The 26,316-nt window shown below is 36.0% G+C and overlaps 1 protein-coding gene across 5 annotated transcripts in view; it reads right to left on the bottom strand.

The window, feature by feature from the left end:
• Positions 1-26,316, bottom strand: part of REPS1 (RALBP1 associated Eps domain containing 1) — a 77,232-nt gene that overhangs the window by 6,157 nt on the left and 44,759 nt on the right. For 2 of the 5 annotated variants that reach the window (XM_037045629.1, XM_037045631.1), the window contains exons 9-17: positions 17,234-17,355; positions 13,781-13,861; positions 8,143-8,230; positions 7,186-7,287; positions 6,360-6,432; positions 4,717-4,835; positions 3,786-3,850; positions 1,685-1,870; positions 473-568 (exon numbers count right to left, since the gene is read on the bottom strand). In XM_037045629.1, coding sequence (XP_036901524.1) covers positions 473-568; positions 1,685-1,870; positions 3,786-3,850; positions 4,717-4,835; positions 6,360-6,432; positions 7,186-7,287; positions 8,143-8,230; positions 13,781-13,861; positions 17,234-17,355 — 932 coding nt within the window. The remainder of the gene's footprint in view (positions 1-472; positions 569-1,684; positions 1,871-3,785; positions 3,851-4,716; positions 4,836-6,359; positions 6,433-7,185; positions 7,288-8,142; positions 8,231-13,780; positions 13,862-17,233; positions 17,356-26,316) is intronic. The other 3 variants (XM_037045630.1, XM_037045632.1, XM_037045633.1) reach the window with 3 other exon arrangements.

Raw genomic sequence — 26,316 nt, 5'->3', positions numbered from 1 at the left:
AAATATGCATAAGGCAAGTATGATAAACTATTAATAAAGGTGTAGGTTTACTGATTAAAATGTAAAATTCTTTCAATTTTTCTGCATGTTTAAAAATGTTCATAAAAATTTGAGAGAAAAAATTATTCCTAAAACAGTTAAAGATACATAGAATATAACATTAATCTTAGAGGGTTGACAATTTTACCCTATTATACTTAAAAAAACTCTGAACTTTCAAAAAGGAATTTCTACTATATGTACTTAGATGGCTTTAATACCACATAAATTTTGATAACCTGTGGCATGCACTAATATAGACGGCAGAATACCATCTAGAATTTTTAATAGGCAGAGGCAACAGAATGAGTTAGATGATCTCTAGCTTTATTTCTAAGATATCTGCCATCTTTAAAATCTTAAAAAGTAAAAATGATTTCCTGTAACATTCTGTATGTACAAAATGGGCAATATTCTGAGACTTTTTGCATACCACATTGGCGGGAGCACTAGCAGCTGTCTTTTCTTCAATTTTACTGTCTGTTTTGGCAACTCGAAGAGAACTTGCAGGATCAGAAGGTTTTTCAACCTAGAGATTAATACACAGTGTTACTAATTATATACAAGTAATATATAATTATGCATAAATATATGTCACACATCAGAGTAAAATGTTAAAAAAACTATTCGCTGTGACAATGAGGAATCTGAGATAAAGATGAGAAGGAATGTGAGAAAGCCCTGTAAAATGACTGTTTCCTACTGCTGCAGGGCAGAGAGGAGGGCAGGTCATAGATGTGAGGGTGGAAGGGGATGTGTCTACGCCAGGGGCACAAGTATCAGTACCCAGCACACACAGTACTTCCCCTCAGGTTCTCCCCTGTCTTCCTGGAGGTTCAGTCCGTACCCTGAGTGGCCCCACAGTGAGATAGAAGGTTACAGGTTTGAAGAAGTGGCTAGTAGAAAATTTTCCGTGGATCAGATCTGTAAGAAACCTTTAGCAATGATGCCAGTCAAATAAACATAGATTTTGGGATCTGTGAGAAAGGCTCAACAAGTTGAGACTATCAGAACCAAGGTTTTCGAATTTCTCTGGTCCCTCCAATTCCGTATTTGTCTTTAGTGAGGTCAGGGAACCCTAGAGAAGTTCTCGCCACCAGAACTAAACAGAGTCTTCTGAAACACTGCCTGCAAAGATGTAATCTGTAAATCTGTCTAACTAAAGTGACTTACTTTCATATTGTACAAGCTCAGTGTAGCTGTGGTAACCAGTGTCTGATGCTACATGGAAATCTTCACCAAACCACACAATCAGAAGCTCAGCATTGAGATGCAGCCCAGGGAACTGCTTTAGCCAGGAGCAGATGGTTGTGTCTTTTCACAGAACAGCCACTCCCACCCAGATTCTGATTCTTACTAAGCATTACGCTGGTTCTGATTACATTACATTCTGATTACATTACATTACCTTCTGATTCTTACTAAGCATTACTCTGCAACTAGCAGATGTCTAAGGCCAATGAAAAAGCTGAGAAGCAATGACCTGGGGAATGTCAGTCTGCTCCAGGAAGCAGCAGCAGATCTTTGCTCCCTGATGTTCACTCTAATATGTGCTCCCTTAGAGGTTCCTGTTTACAGACAGGCTATGAACATGGTGTGGAGAGAGATTCCCTGTAGAAAATTAGAGGAGCCCTTAAGAACTAACCGGCAAGACTTCTGGATGTTTCTCAGCTTCATCTTCTTGTTCTTCACTTACATTTGATGCAGCAAATACTTCAAATTGGCTGAAATCTGCAAAATTTGGTTGTTCCGGTATCTGCTGAGGTGAGGTACTGGTGTGAGTTATTAGGCTGTCAGCATCCACAGGCCGATGCACCACGGGACCAGGGGCCTATGCGGTTTGGGACAGAGGGACAAACATTTTAATGGTGCAGCAGTCACAAAGAGTCCTCTTTTTCTTTGAAAACATTATCATAAAGATGCTCTGTTTTATTATCTGTAAATTCAGCAAGGTGAGCTACAGTGACATTAAGCTCTAAAAAACCCAGAAATGAAATACTAAGACACTAAAAAAAAAAAAAAACAATAAAAGAGATACTTGTACAAAATTATTATTGCTAATTATAGAGAGGAATAATAATTCCTCTCTCTCCTATGAACTCAAAGAGAACTTGCAGGATCAGAAAGCTTTTTCAGGAGAGAGGAAGGAGAGAGGAAGGTCTGGCCCTACTCTCTGATTCTCTACTTTTTTTTTAAATTGGGCTACTGCTTAACGGATTGTTTTTTAAGCTATTATTTTTTAAAACAATATATTTACAAATATTTTTCATTATATTTCTAAGTAATATAAAACATATAGAGATGTGTTTCATTATATTTCTAAAAAGGTTATTTTTAAAATGTGAAAACCAGTACACTAACGATCCCTCCAGCACTTCAGTAATACTTCACTTCAGCTTGCCCCCCACTCCTTTGCCAGACCAACCCCACAATTTTCCATCGAATGATACATTTGCCGAGTATCTCCTTTTGGCCACACACTATGGTAGTAACACTGAACAAAACAAGTAAGGTCCAGGCCCTAATAGAGCTGACAGTCTACTGCAAGCCGAGGCACAGGTTAACAAGGCATTAAAATAGAGTGTGAGAAGTTTTACGACAAAGGAAGTACAAGATGCTATTGGAATAAATCAGAATTCTCTTCCTTGCTCACCCCAGAAACAACTTCCATCTCTAAGAAAAATTCTATCCTCCTTATAATGACATACAGCAGAGGCTCTGCCCCTTCCAGACTTCTTCAGTTCCCTTTCCGTCACTCCAATTATACTGAACTCACTCCATTTTCCTTGAAGAACACGCCAGACTTACCTTACACCTCTGTGGCTTTGTGGGTACCATTCCGTCTGGTTGGAATGCCCTCTGTAAGAGGTCTGTCACTTTATCTTTCCAGTCTCTGCTTAAAGTCTTACTTCCTTCACTTTACTTAACCTTTTCAATATGACTCCTGACTACTAAAGGTGTAGCAAAGCATTTCATACATACATCTATGGTTACACCTATAATTGCTGTTTCTAGTTCTGTCTTCCCCACTAGACCGGTTCTTGAGTCAAGAGACAAACTCATTGGGTTTTATAGAGTAAGCCCAGTAAAAATACATCTGTACATGTGCTGGCACTTTAGATGAAATAAACACTGGAATATTAAAATTTCAGTATCTTTTATGATTAAGAAACCATCTTTTTAACTGCAAGTACCAAACTTAAAGATTCTAAAAACAAAACAAAAAATCAACCAAATTCATTTATGCAAAGGTAGTCAGTCAGTCACGCAAACTAACAGCTATAATCCAGAATCTGCCCAGGCACATAACAGATCGAAACAATTTCGCCCTGGTGGGATGCAGAGGCCACCTACTACTTCCTTTACTGACACAGCCACACATCCAGACAGGTGCAGTGAGGTCACTGTGAATTACTGCCGGACCCAGCAGAGATGGACGCCTTGGATCTCCCAACCCTTTGTTCTGTCCACTAAACCTTCTTTTGTCAAGACACTATCATTTTGATCACTATGAAGCTTCTTTCAAAAAACATGACAAAACAAAATAAAACAAAACCCTCAAATCTTTACTGAATTATCTTTCAAAATAAGACTTATCTTCTCTGAATTAACTGCTCAAGAGGAATGACAATTAGGCAATTTCAGATCTTTAACATAATTCTAGAACAGAATCCAATACCTCACAGACAGACTGACCGTGAGGAGTGGAACGACTGATGGTGAGTAATGGGCACGTTGAAGAATACCTGTGAGGGCTGTGGTCTGGGAGGCACTGCAGGAGGATGGGCAACAACTCCAGCCTGTTGTTGTCCTGCATGGATATATAAGTCTTCGTTTTAGTAAATATAAAATTACTTTGCTAGTAGAGCAGGCTGAATGAATACAAAGGATACAGATTGAATACAAATGATACAGGTTGCATCTGAATCAAATGATACAGATTTCTAAGACGGTCTGATAAGTACTGAAAGGCATTCGTTGTCTTATATATTCATTGTCCAGATGGGACCTAGTGGCCAGATCGTGTGGCCTTTTCTCAGTCCTCACTTCTCTTGTTCAGATGCCCTGCCTCGTTCCTGCGATACCATGCAATCTTGGTTTTCTCCCCACATTCTGACTAATCTTTAGCCATCAAGTATGAGGACTTCTAATTTTCTCTTTTAATTAATACTTCGCTCTATAGTTTCTATGTAGATGATTTTCAAACCATACATCAATCTCTCCTAGCCCACAAGTCCAGCAGCCTGTTGATCATCATTCCTCGTCATCTCGAACTCAACACGTCCAAACAGGACATCCTCACCCAGTGTCCCAACTTTACTATTTTGACCAACATCATAATAATGACCAGTTACATAAAACTGAAACCTCAGAGTAAGTTATGACTCCCTTCTCTCCTTTGTCAGATAACTTAAGACCTATTAGCTTTCTCTCCTTGGTACCGCCACATTGTGCTTTTAAAATCTGTGGCATCTCTCAGGTTCCTTTTTTTATCACTTGAATTCAAACACATTTTAGACAGTCATTAAGAAAAAAATCACTTCTCATGTGATACTTTTTAAATTTGAATTTTTCCTTCAGATAAATATTTAAAAAGACATATTGAGGATATGTCATGGGTCCTTAATTAACTTTAAACTCGCATGATGACATGCATTATGGTTCTCTAACCCCTACCTGTGGTGACTGCAAAGGTCCGATTCATGTCTAAAGATGACGATCTAGAATGAGAGGGCTGTGGCCTTGGAGGGGGAGGTGGCGGTGCGGGGTTATCAGGGGACGTTCCTGAATGAGACCTGCAAAGTTCATCACATTACAGTCGGTCATGCTACTGATAGTGACGCTTTTTTCTTTTTAAGCATTCAAACTGGGCTAAGCAGCAAAGGATATTTTCCCCAGTAGGTATACATGTATTATAATGAATAAGGACAGTATTATTTATGATGTACATTAAACAAGTGGTTATTTAAGTGGCAAATAATATTTTTATAAAGTACAATTTTACATTTAACAAAATTTCAAAAAATTTGAAAAGAAGGTTAATTATTAAGAATTCAAGGTAGACTGGAAAACTAGTATGATGTTTTCTCATTCAATGAAAGGTACTATGTATTAGTCTAAAATATTTATTTTTAAATATGAGAAGGTCTACTTTCAGATAAGGATAGTTTTCAACTTCAAGTTTGAAGTCTGGAAAACAGAGGTAGAATCTGGCCCAACTACCCGCGGTTCCTGTGCCTGTGTTTCCACTTTACCATTTTAGAGGCAACTATACTTATGCTCGACTCACCCTAGAGATGCACTTATTTGCTACCAAAGTATTCTATATTCCGAAAAGAGTCTCATGGACTCTGGCAATCTGATCCTCACTTATAGGAATAAAAAGCAGAATAAAATCCAAGGTGACTGAGAATTTTAAGCAACACAGGAAAACTGTATGAAGGAGCAGCCTTTGGACTCCAAGCTCTTTGGCGATTCTGTACTACAAGTCTCTTCCTATATCCTCCAGGTATGTGGCAACAGGTACCACACATAAGGAACAAGAGAAAAAAGACACTTCTGTCCTGTAGTTTTCTCCTGTGGATGGTAGACCTTTACAGACAAACCTTTGCCATCCTCACCCAATCCCGCATCCTTTTAGTTTGTGCCTGAAAAATTATACATAATGCAGATCTTTGGGTCAGTAGGTAGCCCAACACCGGGCTGGGATTCTGAATAGCTTTTTAAAACACAGAAGTCTTTTATAGCCTAAGGCTATGAAAGGAAACCTGCACATTTATTACTTAAACAGGCTCTCATGTTTACCTAAAAAAGGACTGCCAGTATTAAATTGCCACTGCAAAGAAGTTGTAAGCCCTTCTTTTTTTAGATTTTATTTATTTATTTTTGGAGAGAGGGGTAGGGAGGGAGAAAGAGAGGGAGAGAAACATGAATGTGTGGTTGCCTCCCGCACACCCCTTACTGGGGACCTGGCCTGCAACCCAGTCACGTGCCCGGACTGGGAATTGAACCGGCAACCCTTTGGTTCACAGGCCTGCACTCAATTCACTGAGCTATAGCAGCCACGCAGGAGTTATCAGTCCTTAAATCTTCTACAGAATGCCATGAGACAATAAGGGTTTCATCTGTTTTCTGTTCAAGTTGGAAAAAATCAAAATTATTTCTTTTACATAAATTAATAGGTAATCACTGTAATCTTTGCTTTCAGTGAAGCGAAGAAGAATAGAGAAAAATATATAATGTATACTTGGTCCTAAATCATTTTAAATATTAAAATGTAACAAGATATTTTAATGTTTTTTATTGATAGAAATACTGACCTTTGACGAGTTACATTGTTCCCGATCTGTTCTGGGTCTGAAGTAAAAGAGTCTGAACTACTGTAACCATCTGCTGATAAATGGAATATATCCTACTTAATAATTTCTTCACTTTTACTCTAAGTGCCTCAAACAAATATAACTGAATTATTGTTTCAAATCAGATATTTAAAACTGGCTAACAGGTTAACAGTTCATCCCAGTATTACTATAAAAATTTAAATGTAAATCAAATAATGGCCAATTTATACAATAAAATACTATGCATATAGATTAAGTTACAAACCAGGAAAGTTAACACTTAGTAACAGAATTATTCAGAATAAGTAACATGAAAGGGGGTCAAAAACAGTACATACATTAGCATTTTTCTCCAGGTGTTAACCACCAGCTAGGATATGAGTTGCTAACCCGCCGTGCCTCTTCTCTCCCCTACAAAACGTAAGCTCCACGAAGGCACAGACTTGTTCGCTTCAGTGTGGATCCCCAGTGTCTAGAACAGAGCCTGGCATACAGGCTGAGTAACTAGATACTGGTATGCACGATTTCTTGTGCGAGACAAAGAAAGAAGCTAGTGGGAAAGAGCCAAGGAACTAAATCAGGCTGTTTGAGAGGAACAGCAAACAGGAGGCCTGCCTTGAAAAAGGCTCAGGCAACAATGAGGAACCATTTGTTCATACAGTGGGTAGGATGTTAAAAAAAAGTGACTATTCTCTACCTTATTCGGTGAAGACAGTATTAAATGGCTATACATTTGCATTATTTAGGCTCTAAATCTAGACTTAATAAACTTCTAATGGAAGATGTAATGCTATCTTTCACTTACCTACAGTATTTCCCGAAGCAAATTTCACTGATGAATTTATTTTATTTTCTTCTGATAGGTCAGATGGCTTCACAAGTAACGGGCTAGTGGGATTGGTATGATCTAGTAGAGAATTAATACATAAAAATACAAGATGTAGGTATCTGAATTAATAAATTTATAAACCTCAGAGCACATGACAAGACCTCATTCAGATATTACAAAGAAGTAGTAAACTACTTATATCCCATGGGATATAAGACAAAATACTTTTTTACACAAAATACTACATTAATTAAACACAAATATAAGCCTATTTACATAGAAATATGTTTTCTGACACAATAGAAGGTATTTTATAATAAAAAAGTCAATTTGCATGTTCATACTTTGCTAATTTTATCCCTTTAGGGTAATTATAGGAACAGAATTTTGATTATTTCATGGTACCAGTTTGGCATTTTTAATACAAATTCTGTAACACAAATGACTGTAAATAAGTAATTTATTATGCTGCTTATAAGAAACGTAATTACCTTTGAGAAACCCTAACTATAAAATATTTAATCTAAAATGAAGAAAAAATTCAAGATTTTAAGCAAAAGAATTTCAAAGCCAAAATTTAACATATGCCTCTACAGTTACAATTTTAACATACTTTAAATGAAAATTCACAAAAGTGATCATAAAAACAGAGTCAGAAAAGGCACATTTTCTAAACGTCCTTATTTAAAAGTTTTATAATTTAAACTCAAAAATTTCCTTTTATAAACTGTAACATAACTTAAAATATACATATAAATATGCACACATATAACTGTAGAGAGAACAGAGTTGAAAAAAATCAGCATTCATGAAAGAAATCTGAACCCTGACAGAATAATTACTTGTTCATTTCAGCTGATGCTAATGTAACACTGTTGGGAACCACAACACACGACCTGCTAACCTAGAATACAGGCCAACCAGCTTCCTTACCGTTGCCAGTTCGTTTAAGCTCCATTTCCTGCATGTGGATTTTGCTTGGAGTCATCCGAATGGGAACTGGATGAACAATAGCAGTATCCTAGAGACAAATGAGGGGGAACACAGAATTTGTATTAAAGATGCTAAGCTGATACCATGAAATAATCAAAATTAACAAAACTTTTAAAATGGTAGCTAGACTCTCTTATTCACACTAAAACAAGCATGAAAATTAAATTAAAAGTTAGAGAATTATATGTAGAAAAATCAAATTCACTATACATACCTAACAATTTGATTTCTTTGATAAAAAACACATTTTAACTTCTGAATAATTAATGAATGGATTTCATAAAAAATGACCTTATAAAAATACAATTTAAGACAGTATTCAAAGGCAAAGTAGGAAATGATCTAATGAAATTGTACAAACTGAACCTCTCAGATTAAAGTAAACTGAACTATTTCATCAGAATCCAAAATCAAGTAACAGACTAAACTCATTTTCAGAAAACTGATCAAGAAAATTTGACACTTCTCTTTTTCATGTATAAAACAAGGTTAATGAAATGCCTGCTATAATTGTAATAGTAGGCATAATACATACTTTTATAGATTAGTTCTATACAATTCTAAAGTTTTGCATACAACTTCCACCCCAAAATCCATTTGTTTAAAGACAGATCAGTAAGACTCCTATTCAAAGATTCTAATACTTTTCTTCCCATCCAAGTACTAACCAGGCCCGACCCTGCTTAGCTTCCAAAATCAGACGAGATCCGGCGTGTTCAGGGTGGTATGGCCCTAGACTCTAATACTTTTCTTAAACCTTTTCAAGATGGTAATACATCTGATATTCCTAAACTGTGCGAGTGGGAAGCCTTGTCAGAAAAGTAGAGAAACTAGTAGAAGAGACTTTTGAGAAGAATGAGCGAGTAAGGCAAGGAAGAGTGGAGGGACACAAACGGTAGCCTCCCAGAAAGGAAAGGAAAGGAAAGGAAAAGAGAACGGTGCACCTGGGAGCATAGGCAAGCCTGACCCTGGGAGCTGAGACTCCCGGCGGAAGAACCAGAAGGGGATCAAGCATTGGGTTTCAGAGGGACACGCCAGCTGAAAAGCACTGCGGAGGGGGCTCCGATCCCTACATGAGAAGTAGGTTTGCATGTGTGCTGCTGTGAAAAACTGAACACGAGATCCTTAAATTTCAAACATCTAGTAATGAGTCAAGTTTATACTTTAGTATAAAGGATAACAACTTTTCAGTTTTAGTGGGACACCATTTTGACGGCAGTATTGAGTAACACTAAGTCTCTGCTAGAGAAAGTTAAGTTCCAGCATACCATTTCTTGTTTAATAGCTCTCTTTGGCTTAGTCTCCGTCTCTAAATTCAAACAATTTATGGCAAATTAATTTCTTACTGCAATTATACTGATATATCCATTCATAGTAATTTCCTGCCTCTGTACCACTGCGACGCTGGACAGGGTTCATGTATTACCCAATTAACCTGAACTCTAAAATTATAGTTATCAAGATGAATTTTACAGACGGAGTAAAGTTTAGATTCCTCACATAATAATGAGTCAATCACAGGAAAGTATTTATAACAATACACTTAAAATGTTGTTATGGTTATAAAAACATGGTTTTAGAAATAATTACCAGTTTTTTAACTTACAGTTTTTAATAGCAGAAATAACTGCCATGAAAATCAGGATTTAATATTATAATGCAAGATTAAAAGAGAAAGAAGTGATAGTTTGTGACACAGTAAGTTCTCATTCCAACCCCCTACTCCCCAAGACCAGAAAAAAACAAGGAAAATCTATTAGATGCTTTAACTTACAGCATATATCTGATATACAGTCTGTGTATCCTCATAAAATCAAACTTAAAAAGCTTGCAAGAGTTAGAAATATTAATTAACTTTTCCATATATTTTTAGTACAGTAAATGGAAGTACAATAATGACTCCAAGAAAACTATGAATGTTCTATTCATTTTCCCAAATAATTTGTTTAGGTTTCTAGAGCAGCGAAGCAATTACGTACTGCATACTTCACCCATACACCAACTGGCTGCTATGGGCCTATAATAGCTTTAGTCCAATGGATCCTGATACTAGCAGGAAAGGTAATTCCTTGAAGACCAGGGACCAGCATATCAGAAGCTCGTGTGATCTCACAAATGACAGTCACACAGGATAGAGAGCTCTGACGTTAAGAATTTTCAACATCCAAATGAAGAACCATGAATGCTTACAAGCCTCTGAGTCCTGAGTCACAAGATGCCAAAGTAATAATACTTTCTCTGCTCCAAATTAACATCCCCAAATTTAAAAAGAGAGAAGAAAGTATAAGACTGCCTGGCAGCTTTTCCCCACTTTCTTTTATTTAAATAACCCAAAGCCTTTAGGAAACACTCCTAATCACTCGTGGCACATTTGTATCATCTATTTGGGCATCTGATTTTATACAATTTAGTACTTTATTAAATATTATATTAATGTTCAGATATCCTTACTTTTCTACTTCCTTTATATCCTGTCATCCTGTCCAAATCTAGCCCTGCCTACTTTCTGTCCCGTTGTCACTAAGTTAGTTCAGGTGCTCATTATCTCTCTTTTGATCCTATGGATCTTTCACACCACTGCCCAAGTGATCTCCCCAGCTTCCTGTTCGTCTCCCTCATTTTATCATGGTCCTCTCTGTAGTCTACAGTATCTATGAGATTAAACTCAGGTTCTTGGAGTAACATACAACGATCTTCCTGGTCTGGTTCCAACCACATTGGTCAGTCCCTATCATTCCCCACCCCCCACATGTCTACCTTCCATTTTCACCACACTGAATTTGATCTTGCTCATGATATTCTCTCTGCTTTGAATGCTCTTGTCCACTTCTGGCAACTCATTAACAACTCAACACACAAACATAAACTCTTCTGTAGAAATCTTTTGGGCTGAGTTGGTCCATGGTTCTCTGCCCACAGTTTTGTCCATAGCCACAGATGATAATTATGACGATCAGCTATATTACAAACATCAAGCTTATAATAATTAAACTGCAGTCTACTTAAGACTGCAATTTTATTTTTGACATCTTTGTATTTCTAGGAAATATCACAGGCACCTAGAAAGAGGCTCCACCAAACCAAGTGAGTTGGATGGGCATAATCAGTGTTCAAACTCACTTTCTTTTCAGATCCTGAATTGCTTGGAAGTTCTGCGGCACTCAAGATCAGGCATTATCATGGAGAAGATTAGGACACTAAATTTCTCCTCAGTCTAGAATTCCCTTGCAGAGGCAGATTCTACCAGAAGCAATTAACTGACAAGCAGTTCAACAAAAGTGACCAAGTTTCTGCAAATGAAATATCAGAAACTCAATTTCACCACAATTCTGGGAGCCTAATGATTAACTATCTCGGTTTGTATGTGAGGTCACTGCGCTGTGGGATAGCTGTCTTCAACTGCTAGAGAGCAGTTTAGAGCTTTTCAAAGATTCATTTTATTGAGCAAATGGCTAATTACCAATTTTAGCTTTAAAAATATTCCATTAAATATTTCCAAGGCTGTAATGGTTGTCAAATTCACATTAGAACTATAGTTTTTTTTTTTTCTCCAAGGTGATTTTTTTCCTAATCTGAATGGACCTTATTTATGTACAATCCTTATTTATATAAACCTTGCAAAAGATAATTTGGGATTGTAGTTACTGGGTATGTATGTACAGGCAGTATGTTGGGGAGGTATTAAATGAAGATTAAGAATTCCAGGCCCTCAGTGGGAATAGGACATTCTCCGGATTGAAAGTTTAAAGAGAAATTACTAGTTGGGGGACAAAGTTGAGATTTAAGTTTACCACCATAAAAGTGTTTCTAGGTTTCAGATTATAAATATTTAAAACTGGCAACTCTATGAAATTCGGAGGTCTAAATTCAAGTTTAAAATGTTGATTAAACACTTAAAAAATTTCTAGAGCCTCCAGTCACACTAGCAATAACAAAAGAAAGTACTGAGCCATAGTATTTTAAACACTAGAGCTAAAATTCATAAATTTTATGAATTTTAAGAATATCTGAGAATTTATAAGAATATCACTATCATTAAGCTAAATTATTTCCCTGCATTTCCTGCCTGTCATGAGTGAAACTTATTTTGTCCCTGAATTCTACATTTCATATTTAATGTTCTTTCCTGGCCTGACAAAAAAGTGTAACACTGTGAATAATTACTTTAATTATTTCATAAGGGGTAGAGAATAGAGTTTCTCTATTGCTACAGCAAACCTTCTTTCACAAACAAAACACTTGAAGAGAGTACTTTAAATAAAGCTATCTTGACTGTGTAAGTAGGAGGCCAGAATGATACAGAGAAATGAAACAGAGAGCCCTAAGGTACTGTGAGGTTTTCTTTCAGCTTACACAACCTGTCCCTTCCCAAGAGATCTTAATTATAGCTGATAATAAGCAGCAAACTTTGTGTTTCTTTTTTATTTCTCCTTAATTTTTCAGTTTAAAACTGAAGATTAATGAATGCTCTAGAAGCAGCAAAGCAAAAGGCACAGATAACCTACATATTAATTGACTCTTAAATTATTAATTATAAAACACATTAAAAACCTTCCATACATTATGTTTGAATTCAATTCAACATCATCTTCTATATTTCACATACAAATTCTTTAAAATTGTAAAACATACCAAAGATTCATTAAACTGTTGATTTACTACATTACTTTAAATGCCACTTGTCTCAAACATTAAACAACAAGACCATTTTGATTAATAAATGCTGGCTTTGAAGAAACATCTAAAAAGAATGTCTTGTGTCACTTTCAACTGAACTCATTTTAAAATCCTCCTTCCCTTCCTACTGCCTCTTCTTTCTGAAAAGTGCTTATTAGCATGTTCTTCTCTTTAAAAGAAAAAAATAAAACAAAAAACAGGAGTGAATAGTGAGAAAAATAATTACTAGCTAAGGTCTTGAAGTTTTCAAATAACTTGAGGGATAGGTGAGGCATATATGAAATTAAACCTATGAGAATAGAATTTATTTTTGAAGTCAGGATGTGAACTTTGTAGCATTTTCCAAAGCAACACAGAGAACCACAGGAAGACAGGACAGGCCTTTCTGCACAACGGGAATCTTTGATAACAACTCCATTGTTCTGCTGGACTCGATTCTCTGAACAGAACTCAACACACGATTTAAGTCAAAGCCACACCATCTGGACTATAGAAGATGACACTGTATATTTACATACATAGTACGTACTACATGATGTGTAAGCATACAAATAAAATAGTACTTACTAAGTGTCACTACACTAAACAGTATGTTTAATAACACATACACTTAATTAGCAAATGAAAACAAGTCAACTAAGTCAACTGTCACAAAATGTTTCTTTAGACACATGTACCAGATTTTAAAAACATACAGTTTTCTCTCACCAAAATAACTAGAAAATACAAACAATGGTTTAAAAAAAAGTTCTTTCCATCATTAGGCACACAAAAACTGAAAAGCCTATCACTATTTCCCTCTAAGCACTCCACTGAATCATGCATAGCTAAAAACCATAATGAATGGAAATCTGGGTTAATAAAATTAATTTCAAACAAGCAAGCTAAGTGATTGACTTACAGGATCAGCTGGTGCAATGTTAGAATCAAATTGGGTCAGAGTTTGTGAGCTTGAAGAGCGTTCGCTAAATGTCTCCCACTGCTGAACAGACAGAGGAGAGACAAGTCAGCACGACGAGAAAGGTGGGGTAGAAGGTCACTGGAGAAGGCTGAGCAAAGTAATTCAGAGGTTGCACTGCAAGTTGTGTTTCACAGGCCTGAAAAACTCCGTAACTCCTAGTTTTCCATGAGCATTTTACACTCTCCTATGCTGGGTCATCTTGTGATATAAGGTCAGCGGCTTCAAAATCAAACGTATAGTAACAATTTATTGCAATCTCTATGAAGAGATTCTGATCCTTACAGAATTCAAACTCAAAACACAATATAGGAACCGAGTCTAAGTGGTATAAATGGCAACAATGTAAAAATATAAAGGGGCGTGCTGACTAGACAAAGAATAACTTCAAATCCTCTGGTTCAAATTTAAATGTTAATGTATTGATTTGGTAACATTGGAGCATCTTAAGTACCAAGCTCTCGGTCAAAACAAAGCAAGTCACTGTGACTTGCAAGTGCGACCCCTGAAAGATGATTCTATTATGTACGTGCACATTATTTTGTACCTATGTATACTTAATATAATTGAGAGAAAACCCAAAGATTTCTGGAATTATAACATATGTTTGAGCTTATGTCAATCTGTAGCAAGTCAACCTCTGCAATCAGCACTAGGAACAGGACCATGCCAGACCAAAAGACAGAACCGCCAATCAGGCACCGCCCCCCCATGCTGGGAAAATCAGAATGCGGCCACAATGAGAGCAAATCAAGCATCTGGGTATGAGTTACATATATAAAAGATGTATTTTGATACAAAATACTACTCTTCTAAAAGAGGTATACAAATATCATACCTCCAAATAGGTGGAGTAGTAAGCCAATATTAATTTTAGTAAATTCCATGTTTTAAAGATCTTGGCAATAGCACAGAATTTTTATATCAGAATTGCATTAAAATTTGATTAAGAATTGTCAGTTGTACTCTGAAGAGGGAAAAACAACTACACATATACAATATATACAAACAGATGTTTACACACAGACACACCTACCCCATTCATCAATATCCTTTTTATAATTCAGTATGGAAAAGTATTCATTTTTATGCTTCAAAGTTCGACTCATTTAAAATAATGATATTTAATTTGAGAAGACTTGTAGAAATTATATTTAGCACATTAATGTATTGATAATTATTTACAAAAATGGCTAATACAATCATTCAACAACTTTGCCTAAATATTTGTTTTAAATTCATAAAAATTAAGATATACAAAGATATGCTGAGTTCAAAGTGTTTCTTGAATAAAGAGAGCTCTCAATAATTCATTTTTATCATGGGATGTCACTTCAGGGAAGTGACTTACCAACATTTATTGTTATAGTTTCTTCAATAATTATTGTTGCATGTGTACTTCAGAAGGAATTTTTAAAATACTAATGATGTAACTCTGGAGAAATGTTTAGATAGATTTTTGCCAAAAAGAAGGCATTTATTTGAATCTGGTTGTTGCATGAAGTTTTACTTGGTTTCACAAGGCTGTACAGAGCTACCTGAGGAGAAGGACACTTTTTTCTTTGTAACGTCAGTATGGTGGGTAAGAGCATAGGCTCCCAAACTAGACGGCCAGAATCCTAGTCACGCTGTACAACTTTAAGCATGTTATTGAATCAATCTGTGCTTTGCTTCACCATCTGTAACTTGAAATTAATAACACCTATGTCATAGGATTGTTGTGAGGAAGTAGATAGAGGTCATATACAGAAAGAGCTTCTGACCAGAACTGGCACATCAAAAGTGCTCGTAAATGTTAAGGATTATTATTAGTGCCGTTATTACTATTATTAGTGTTATCCTCTATAGCGCCTCATCCATATTCACATGCTGAATAAATATTTGTTGAAAGAATTATTAGTGCTTTGTGGTAGAAATTATTAAAATGTCTCAAAGTCAGTGTTAGTTTTATTAACATTTTGATTTTCTGCACAGAGTAAAAAGAAAGATAACTATGACATTCATAACCTTATTATTGAGTACTACAAAAATAAAACTTGCAGTTTTATTTTTATCTAAAAGAAAAAGTACAACTGCTTAAATCAGAACATGGATGGGACTTCCATTCCTAGTCTTTAACAATCATGCCAATTTTATTTAGAATGAATATGGGCCTTAAAATTGAGATGCTTCAGAAAGAGTTGTTTTATTTATGACCTGGTATTAATGGAAAAACTACTCTTAATCTGATACTGCTTTAAAAAAATGAGCAAAAATAGCCATTTCTAAAAGTGACTCTATAAGGCCTCTTTCCTAGTAAATTCTTTCCTCCCTCTAGGAAAGGGTTAATCTCCTCTCTCTAGGAAATCTCTTATATACATGGTTTTACGTCCGACGGTATGACAAATGGTACATTCTATCTCAGGAACAGGTGTCCATAATTGTCATAAAGCAGCAGCAAGTACTTTCCACCTGCCAGTTACTTCTGTTTTCAACTGTCCAAAATTAACCAGTGTCTCTTTAACCCAGTAGTACTTTTCTGGCTTTAAAAGGCATGGAAAACACTGAAGTTTAAAATTTCCTGAAAGCCAAGAAACTGAAATTTGCAGCACTACCTAAAATGATACAAAAAATGTAAGAAAAAAAGTAACTTGTTCACAAAGAAAACTACTCTAACAGGCTATTTTTTAACTAAAGTTCTACAGAGCACTAAGGTTTATTAACACAGGGGCCCAGGCCCACTCGCTTATTCTAACCTGAGTGTCCCTACTGCTAGTGCTTTATAAAATGGAGCTGCAGAGGAAGGAAGGGGAGGGGGACTGCACTGGTCTCAAATTGTGTTTTGCATGTTATGCTTGGTCTTATACGTAACATATCTTCTAACCACTGAATTTAACAGGGCTAAATTTGATTTTGTATTAAATAAAACTAAGTTAGTATAAATAGCCTGGGTTGAAGAACATACTTTTTTTCATGTGCAAAGGCTCATCAGTGACTACTGGTACCGTTACAATGCTAAGATTCCAAATGTGCTACCATGTACCGTGCCTGCGAGAATGAGCGGGCACTGTGACACGGCAGGCATGGTGGTGGACTGCATGTCAGAGAACTTGTGTTGAAATCTTAGCTCTTGTCCCTCAATAGCTTTAAGGGATCTAGGCCTGTCTGACAGCACGTGCCTGCCCCGTCTAGCTCATTTAGCAGGAGTGAGTGGCAGAAACCGAAACAGTGTATGTGTGAAAAAGTACTTCGCAAACCTCAGAGTCACACAATTACAAACATTATCGCAGGCCTACTTTATATGTTCTCTTAACTATGCGTACATGCTGAGAGAACTAGATGCTGAAATTACTCTGTTTGGAACATCTTACCTTAACAAAGTTAATATTACTGAAAGGAAAGGGAAGCTTTGCTAACCTCACTGCTCTGATTCATCTCTGGCCAAGTCTGGTTTAGTGACGGCATGGATGGTGACTTGCTTGGAGGTGCTTCTGCTGGAGAGCCTGAATAACCTACCTCACCTGTCTGATCCCCAACGTCTGCAATTTAAAAATAGAGAAATTCTCTATTAATAATGTATTTTAGTTTAGAAATATTACAAAAAACAAAATGAAGATTTTGACAAGTAGTAATTTATAATCTGAAACTTCATTCCTCATGTTCCTAAAATAAATACTTTAACAATCACACAATGAGACTGTACTCATTCTTGCTATTTATTGTCTACCTTAAACCACAGCTTTTCATAAATATAAATTCTAGTTAGGAATAAATAGAAACAAGAGTGTTATACATATGATAATAATAATAATACAACAGTAACCATGCTCTGAGTCATTTTCTGATAGTAGGGCTGAGCTTGTGCCAGTTCCCAAGGCATATTTCATGGAACATTAATCACTGAGGTACTTTGAAAAATCAGGGTCAATCCCTGACCAGCATGGCTAGTTGGCTGGGTGTCACTTGGCAAAGGGGAAGGTGATCGGTTTGATTCCAGGTCAGGGCACAAGCCTGTGCTGCGGGTTTGCTCCATGGTCAGGGGCATTCTCACTTTCTCCCTCATCCCTACTCTCTAGAAACAAATAAATGACATCTTTTTAAAAAGTAGGTTCAAGAAGTTTTTTTCTGTTCAAATAAATTTGGGGATGCTGTAATTCCCTGTTGAAGCATCCCCACGAACAATTTCTATATCAAAGACTTGTGATGTCCTAGAGCAAATAAACGATTTAAATCAGTTTTCCCCAAACACAAACCTTTTTTTATCAAGTAAAATCCCTTGATATTCTCTTGGAATATACTTTGGGAACTGCTAATTTATGCCAAGTGACTCACACTTTCTCCACGAGTATCCCGTTACCAAAGAGCATCGTAGTGCAGGGCAGAGAGCAGGAGAGGAAGAGTCCCAGGCATGAGCAAAAAGCAATCAGTGAGCCCACACGGAACAAACTTTTGTCAGGCTCACTGGCACTTACAGACTTCATGAGAAAACTGCTAATCTGTGACACAATTTCAAAAGGGTTTTTAAAGTATTATGTGATAGCATATTCTACTTTTAATTGGTTAAGCCTTAATTTAGAATATTTCTTAAATTCCAATTTAAAAAATGACAATTTTCAATGGTAATTCTCATTCGAATCTTCCAAGTTTTACATGGCTTTGAGTGTAATCCCAGTGTGAAAAAGTACATTAACAGCCAAATTAATGGGCCAAATCTAATCTATTTAGAACCTGTATTAAAACATGATTCCACCATCTGTCACAATTTTCCCTGTTTGACCATGGGCAAGTTGAATGAAACAGCACCAGAGTTTCTCCATCAGAACAAAAAACACTGCCATTAAATGTTAGCATGGTACCTCAAATTCCTAAATAGATACCCATATAATAACCTGGTAGTGTATAGGTTTTAACCTTTCAATCTATTCTTAAGTAAATTCTTCACATTTTCTTGCCCAGCACAGAACCTAATACATATTGGGCAGGCAAATATTTATTGAATGAGTTGCTTTTGTGTTCTTCTTCATTAAATTCATTCTCTCCTTTACTGTTATTTTCCCAGAACCAAAACTAACTACTGATATTTTGAAAAGGTACTCAATTTCTCTACACCCTATTCTGTTACATGAGTACCTCAAAGTATCGGGTTGGCCAAAAAGTTCATTTAGCTTTTTCTGTGTGATGGCACTGGTAGTGCTTAGCTGTCTCTAACTTCATTCGAAACAATTCTGTTAGACTGTGAGCTGTCGTTGTACCAGTGTGCATTTAAAAAATCGAAATTGGTGAATTTTTGTGTAGCCATTTTAATACTTAAGGTGGGAGAAAATACCCAACATTTTTGGCCTGTAAGTCCTTACTATTTCAATGCAAACAATGAAACACAAAAAAAGATTTGCACAGTGCATGAAGAAGGTGCTGTGACTGATCAAACATGTCAAAAGCAGTTTCTGAAGTTTCTTGGTACTATTAAAATTTTGCCCAAATAATTCCTTGCAGTGGGGTTGCCTTATGCATTGGAAGATGTTTGGCAGCAGCCCCGGCCTCCACCCACTAGAAGCCAGTAGCAGGAAGTAGCTGACATACTGAAAATATCCAAATCAATAAAGTTACTGGTGAAAATGAAAACACTGTCTTTTATTTTGCAGAAAAAAAACTAAATGGACTTTGTGGCCAACCCAACACTTCCCTTTTATTTATCTAGACATTATTTCTCTACAGTTGTATCACACCACAAGTTCTTTTTTTTCTTCCATTATTTTAATGCAAGTTCTAAAATGCAGTCCAGCACCATATTTTGTGAAGTTTTGTTTTTGTAAGATCAGAAATTGTTGCTATTCCATTCTTAATCCTATCCGTTTCTCAACGGAAGTGTGAGAATAGTATAGAACAAGAGGCAGACAGGCTTCAGAGAAAGTTGTATGAAGACCACTTAAGTCAAAGCTCTTAGAGAATAACTAATGGAAAAACATTTATGATAAACAGTAGCAGCAAATTCCTCATGGGAATAGCTTCTTGTGGTTTTTAATGTGAAAAAAATTATGAACTTTTTTTCTGTGGTAACAAAGAGAAGGAAGCTAAGGAAAGAAGGGTGACAGCCATAAATTCTGACAGTTTACAGAAACTCTGTTAAAAGGATGGTGACCAGAGAAGTGTCTTTAAGACATCCACGAAAGCAGGCGTTAAAGAAAAATACTACGGTCAGACTACATTATTCAAGTTACAAATGTCATCTTACGGCAAACTGGGACCCTGGTCTGGCTTTCTACACCTCCATTCTCATGTCAGTCTTCTACTGGCAATTTAGAGCCAGACTGTACCCTACACCCACACCTCAGGGCAGGTATAATTTGGGACAGATTCCAGGAACCTCTGTGATTCCCTGGCATAAAGCTGTAGTGGGTCCAGCCTCGTGAAGTATATTATTCACCCAAATAATTATACTTCGTAAGTATTCCAACGGAGTCATTTTCCTAGAGTAGCAGTTCTCAAACTGTGGACCATGGACTCCAGGGAATCCTCATGACTCTTTTAGGGCATCTGAAAAGTCAAAAAGATTTTTGCAACAACAACCACAACAACAACAACAACACTTTTTTCCTGTGTTGGCATTTAAACTAACAGTGCAAAAGCAACAGTGGGTAAAACTGTTCATTTATTAACAAGAAACAAGGCAGTGGCACCAAAATATAAAGGGTGGGGAGAAAGTAGGTTTATAGTCGTAAGTACATGAAACAGAGTTTCTTCTTGTACTACTATTATTACTTTTTAAATACAGAAAACTGCACTCTACTCTTGCCCCCTCCTGTATTAGTCACTGTATTCTTCCCCACGCATTCCAGTTAAAATAAATGAACAACTAGGCTTGGGAACATCACTGAAAATTGTTCACAACCAAGCTATAAAATTATTTTTATTAAATCTCAATCCTGAAAAAACATCTTTTTAATACTGTGTGCTAAAATGGGAAGTAAAATAAGTATTTGCAAATTTATATAATGGAATTCCAAAGTAACGGGGAGGTGATCTATGTTCCATATATAGTATTCATATGTCTGGTTCTTATCATTGCACAATGATCATCTCAAGGAAAAGTACTGTGTGGTCCAGCTGTCAGCTGCACGGACCACTTTTTCCATTCAACATGATTTTTTCTTTAAAGAACAGCTGATAAACTGTAATTACTCAGACTTGATGTAGGCATTTTCTCAAAAATGAATTAAGTGGGCCTGTCACTTCCAGAAAACAACTGTCTTCAGTATTTTAACTAATGAAAAACTTTGAGCTTCAGAGAGAAAGTTAGAATTTTGGTAAATGTGCATCCACACCCACGAGCTCGAGAGGCTCACAGAACTTAAAGATTTCTGTGACCAAACAGGCTACAGAATTAACAAACATGCTGTTCCAATATTTTATAATGAAGTATACCAACACTGGAAAGATCTGTATAACTCAATTAACTAATATTTGCAAATCATCAATTACATTATAAAATCATGCGCGGGTAAAAGATTCATTCAAAGCATATTCACAGTGTAAGACAGATCTATGGATTTTAAACTAACAGCACAGATAACTAAGATGGTTTCAGCTTTACACTGCAATTAATGTTTAAGAAATCACCATCTGTTGACATTTGGTACCAAAGAACATCCACAATTATCTAGAAACTGTCCCTCCTTTCACCATGCAAGACCAGACTTTCTTCATGTACTGGGGACGGGCACCTTCTCCCTGCCAAGACTTCCTAGGCTAGATGGTCTCCGGCGCAAACGTTCAGCTCTGCCACTGAGGTGCACAGCAGCCATGGTCATTAGTCAAGACGTGAGCCTGGCTTATTTTACTAAGACAATGAAATTTCGGTTTCACATAATTTTACAAATTTGAATTTCATGTGTCATAAAATGTTGTTTTTTGTAACTCTCCAACAATTAAAACCCACTTTTTGTTGTGGGCTATACAACAGTCAGCAGACTGAATTTGGCCCTCAGGGCTTAGTCTTCTGGATTCCCAATACCTCAAACAAACTAATATCCAACAGCCTCAACACAGAAGCAAATATGAGAATCTAGCTGCTTTTTACAAAAATAGATATTAAAGAGATTACAAAAATGTAAAGCAATGCCACCCTTTTCATAACTTTTTGTATTCTGGCGAACACAGTTATTTTCCTAAAAATACCTGTGCTAATATTTAAGGGGCTTATTAATATTATTTTAAAATAGCCATATACATTTTTAAAATTATCATTTTTAATTTCTAATAGGGTAACTATTAATAGACTTCAGTTATATAAACAGAGGCTCTTTGGAATCCATAAAATTTTTTAAGAATGTAAAGGTTCTAAGACTAAAAAGTTTTAAAAGATCACTGTCTCAGAAAACCTCCAATTATTTATGGAATAAATTAGCAGAATTTCACATTGCTTTTTTCCAACTTCATGTATAGAACAACAAATGGCTGTAGAAAAAGAGCAAATTACCTATGTTCTAGAAACTAGCACTCATGAGCATTAGTTCTATAAATAAGCTATACTGCCTGCAACTTGGCTCCCTGCAAATATTCCAAGGAAGAGCTTCACGTGCCCATGAAAGCTCGCTTTAAGACTGTGTCCTCACGGAGGCAGGGGTGTAGTTTTACTCTTACCTGATGCAGTGTTCCAACCTAGCCTCCTGCTGGAACACTGTGTCAACCCTGCCTCCCTCCTGAGGGTTCTGCTCTGCCCCTGACATCATCAGAGCATCAGGGCTGAAAAAGAAGAGCACGAGCCTAAATTATTTGTTAAAGTCAACCCCAAAAGGGCTTTTTGCAAGAAGTATTTCCATGTATAAAAGTGTGTCTGGAAGACACAACCCTCCGCGGTCATACTGACGTACTGTCAGTCTACACTTAAAAGGTTAGCAATGAGTGCAAACCATGTTCTCAGGTTCGCACTGAAAATAAAAATGCTGCACACAGTTTTCACCCTTCTATCCTTCGAAAGACTCTGCAAAGCCCACAGGTTCACTTCAGCACTGGCAGTGTACCTGCTGAGCAACCTTTCTGGAACAGCTTCAGTTTTCACCTTGGTTTATAATCTCCCCACCCTAAACTTCTCTTACTGTCTTAGTAATACATTCAATATAGTAAAAAATTGTTTCAAAAATGACTGTCAGCTATTATTAAGCTTACAGAAGTACATACACACCCTAAAGTCTTACGGTTTAAAACTTACTTTGTTTTCAAGTAGCCAAACATGTAGGAAGAATTCTTTAATCATAAAGATTCAAGGTTCCAATCTCACTTCATAGCTCTATCAAAGCAAAGCTTAACTATAGCTTTTATTTATTTGAAATGTCAATATTATTCTTCTAAGAAAAAATATTTAAAATAAAGAATATACAGGCTTTGATAAATTTTAAGTATTAAAGGAAAACTAGAAATGGGACCTTTTTCATTTACACTTAAAACACAGGGATAAGCAATACATAAGCCAAAAGAAATTACAATTTTAGGTATGCTTTGTTTTGAATATTATATGCATCAAAAACTATATTTTACTGCCAAAATTAATTCAATTTCTCCCAACACACCACAAGAGGGAAACTTAGTAAGCCAACCTTAAGAAGACTTATGTAGAAGTCTGTTAAGCTTTAAATTAAAATTAAAGATAAGATTTTTAAAAAGTAGAAATGTGTCCAACAGCTTTGAAATGAACCTAAACATCCACCCAAAACACTAATTAAATCGTACTGGCTGATTTTTTTTTTTTTTTTTTTGCAGTACTGATCAACATTTCAGTGCTTACTTGATTCAGCTGTTATACTTCAAAGAAAGAACATCCCAGATCTATAGAAGGCTCTCATTAGCCAAGGATAGCTAAAAATGGAAAAGGTCCATTTAAAGTTAATCCACTGAAAATAAGGATTCTAATTTCATAAAGAGAAAAAGAAATTTAATTAGGACTTTGTCTTCAAAATTTACACAGAAAATCACAAAAATGAGAATGAAGAACAAACAATGAAAGATGTTAAATTCTGTGGGTGCAATTTGGTGATAAATTAATAAAGGCATGAATTCAGCCAAAGAACATTTAATGAGGACCTAAACATACATAATAGTAAATAAAAATGTTGTATTGAAAAGACAAGGCTCCCATTTCCATGGAGTTTTCATTCTAACAGAGGAAGACAGACAACCTTCCTTCAACCTTTGATTTTACAACACTACAGGCAAAGAGAAAGGCCACTTCTGCAAAATATAATTAGAGGGGTCATCAAGTATCCCCAGGACTCTCACAAATCCACTGATATTTAAAGTAGAATCTTTAAAGCCTCTAGTGTGTCACCTTGTATAGGTTTTCTCATATATTATCTACACTTATTTGCCAATGTCTCTGCCAGGAATTTGAGAACAATTATTTTGACCAATTTCATTAAATGATATATCTTTGCCAATATTTGCAATTGCACTGATTTGTGAACTATAAAACCCTACTATCTGGAGCTAAATAATTCTCATGTTAAGACTGTACATGGGTTTGTATAGGGGGCTTGGAAAGTAATTCCTTCATTGAAAAGTCAATGATCAATATTAATGCGCATTTTCATTATTTTTCCCTCTGCAACTAAGGGCACTGGGAGAGTGAACTGTTCAAAAACAAAGATTGGGGGTTCTTGGTTCCAAACAAAGGTATATGTAGAAGCATGAACGCTGAAGCACTGTTTTAAAGGTAAAGCCAAGAAACTGCCTCAAAACCCACCAGTAAGAGACCGGTTCAATCAAGGCAGCAAGTCTGTAGGTGACAAAGTGTAAGGATGTCCAACATTATAAGAAAAAACAATCAAGAATGTATAGTGTGAATACACTTGTGTTAAAACAGATACCTGCATATGTTACCTGGGTAATCTTTCATGTTAAAATTTTCTGAATACAGAGAAGCTCTTAACAGTGATTAGCTCGCATCAAACTAGTAACGACTATAAATTTTTATAGTAACCTATTCATTAAAAAAAAACTGGCTTTTAAAAACATCCATATTAGAAGTATTTCTAGGAGTTTGAGGATCTATGTTATGCGCCATATCAACAATGAACATCTGCTCAAGTTTACTATATAAACAGTGATTATGAAGGAGATGGGATGGGAGTGCGCATTCCTTTCCCTCTTTGGGCACTGAATCAGGTATTATTGAGTTGCTCATGTGAGCATTGTGATGTGAAGACAGAAAACAGTTTAAAAAACAAGTAGTTCACCCAATTAGTCATTAACAAAATGTCTACTTATATACTAATTTGTACCCTACTAGCTGCTGAGATATAATGAACAAGATCAGTCTCATTACTGCTCATCCAAGGGCCTCTATTCTAGCTTAACATAGAAATATTTTATCAAATAATCCCATAAAATGCCGTATGTGTATAATTGCTACCCTGCTACAAAGAAGAGTCTTCACAGACTGAGATTAAGATGCAAAGCATCTCAACGTGTTTGGTTTTTTCCCTTGAAGATACTGTATTGTGGTAAGCTGGCAGGTCACCTTTATATCAATATCTGTATCTATATATTTTAAAGAAGATAACCACTCTTAGAAGATAAACATTCTTTCTTGAATTCAGCTTCAGAAATACGTTTCCACAGATGAATTTCTGTATGCCTTCTTTTAGTGCCGATGTTAAATATTAAGGATTTTAATTCAGGTCCATTTAAATACTTGTACCTATGATCCTTAGCTATTTTATTTTTATCTGCTATTTAATCCCATAAACATGTTCAAATAACTTTGGGAAAAAGTGTATATTCCACCCATGTCTGCCTCTAGAAAGCCTAGCTCATTTCTCCAAACTACTGTAACACAAGTCACCACTTTCACCACCTATTTTACTGTTATTAACTTGTAAAAACAGAAACATACTTGTGGAGTGAATATTTTAGTTTGTCCCAACATCACACACATATAACATATAACATATTAAAAAAACTGTATTTTCAAAGATAGAAATAAGAAAAATATCCTATTTTAAAAATGGCACACATTTAGCATTAATCCACTTAGTAATTATTTACTGAGCAACTTAGTACAACACACCTGGCAAAGTGCTAGATCCTGGGAGTAGTACAGTGAATATGATATATTTCCTTTTTTTAAAAAAAGAAACTCAGAGTGTAGTGGTAGAAACAGGAAAAAAAAAAGAACAGGATTCAGTGTGATGTATGCCACAATCAACAGCATGTAGGAGAGATCAGAGAAGACAGAAACTACTTTCGTCTTTAAGTCAGAAAGGCTCCATAGAGGAAATACTTATGCTGAATTTTCAGGTCACGCAAAAGATATTGCTTGGGTACTTCCCTTTCAACTGTGATCTTCTAAAAACACAAGTATTTAAAAGGATTTTTACAAATCTTGAATGACCCAGTGCCACATGACAATTTCCATACACAAGAACTTTTTGTGTCACAACAATCTCAGGCTCATGAGAGCGGGGAGAAAAAGCATCAGTTTCCTAACCCTTAAATTAACAAAATTT

Source organism: Sturnira hondurensis, unplaced genomic scaffold (assembly GCF_014824575.4).
Source record: "Sturnira hondurensis isolate 20B ecotype Veracruz unplaced genomic scaffold, ASM1482457v3 Scaffold0004474, whole genome shotgun sequence".
NCBI lineage: Eukaryota > Metazoa > Chordata > Mammalia > Chiroptera > Phyllostomidae > Sturnira > Sturnira hondurensis.
Note: the sequence above shows the minus strand (reverse complement) of the source record. Positions and strands in the feature narration are given on the sequence as shown.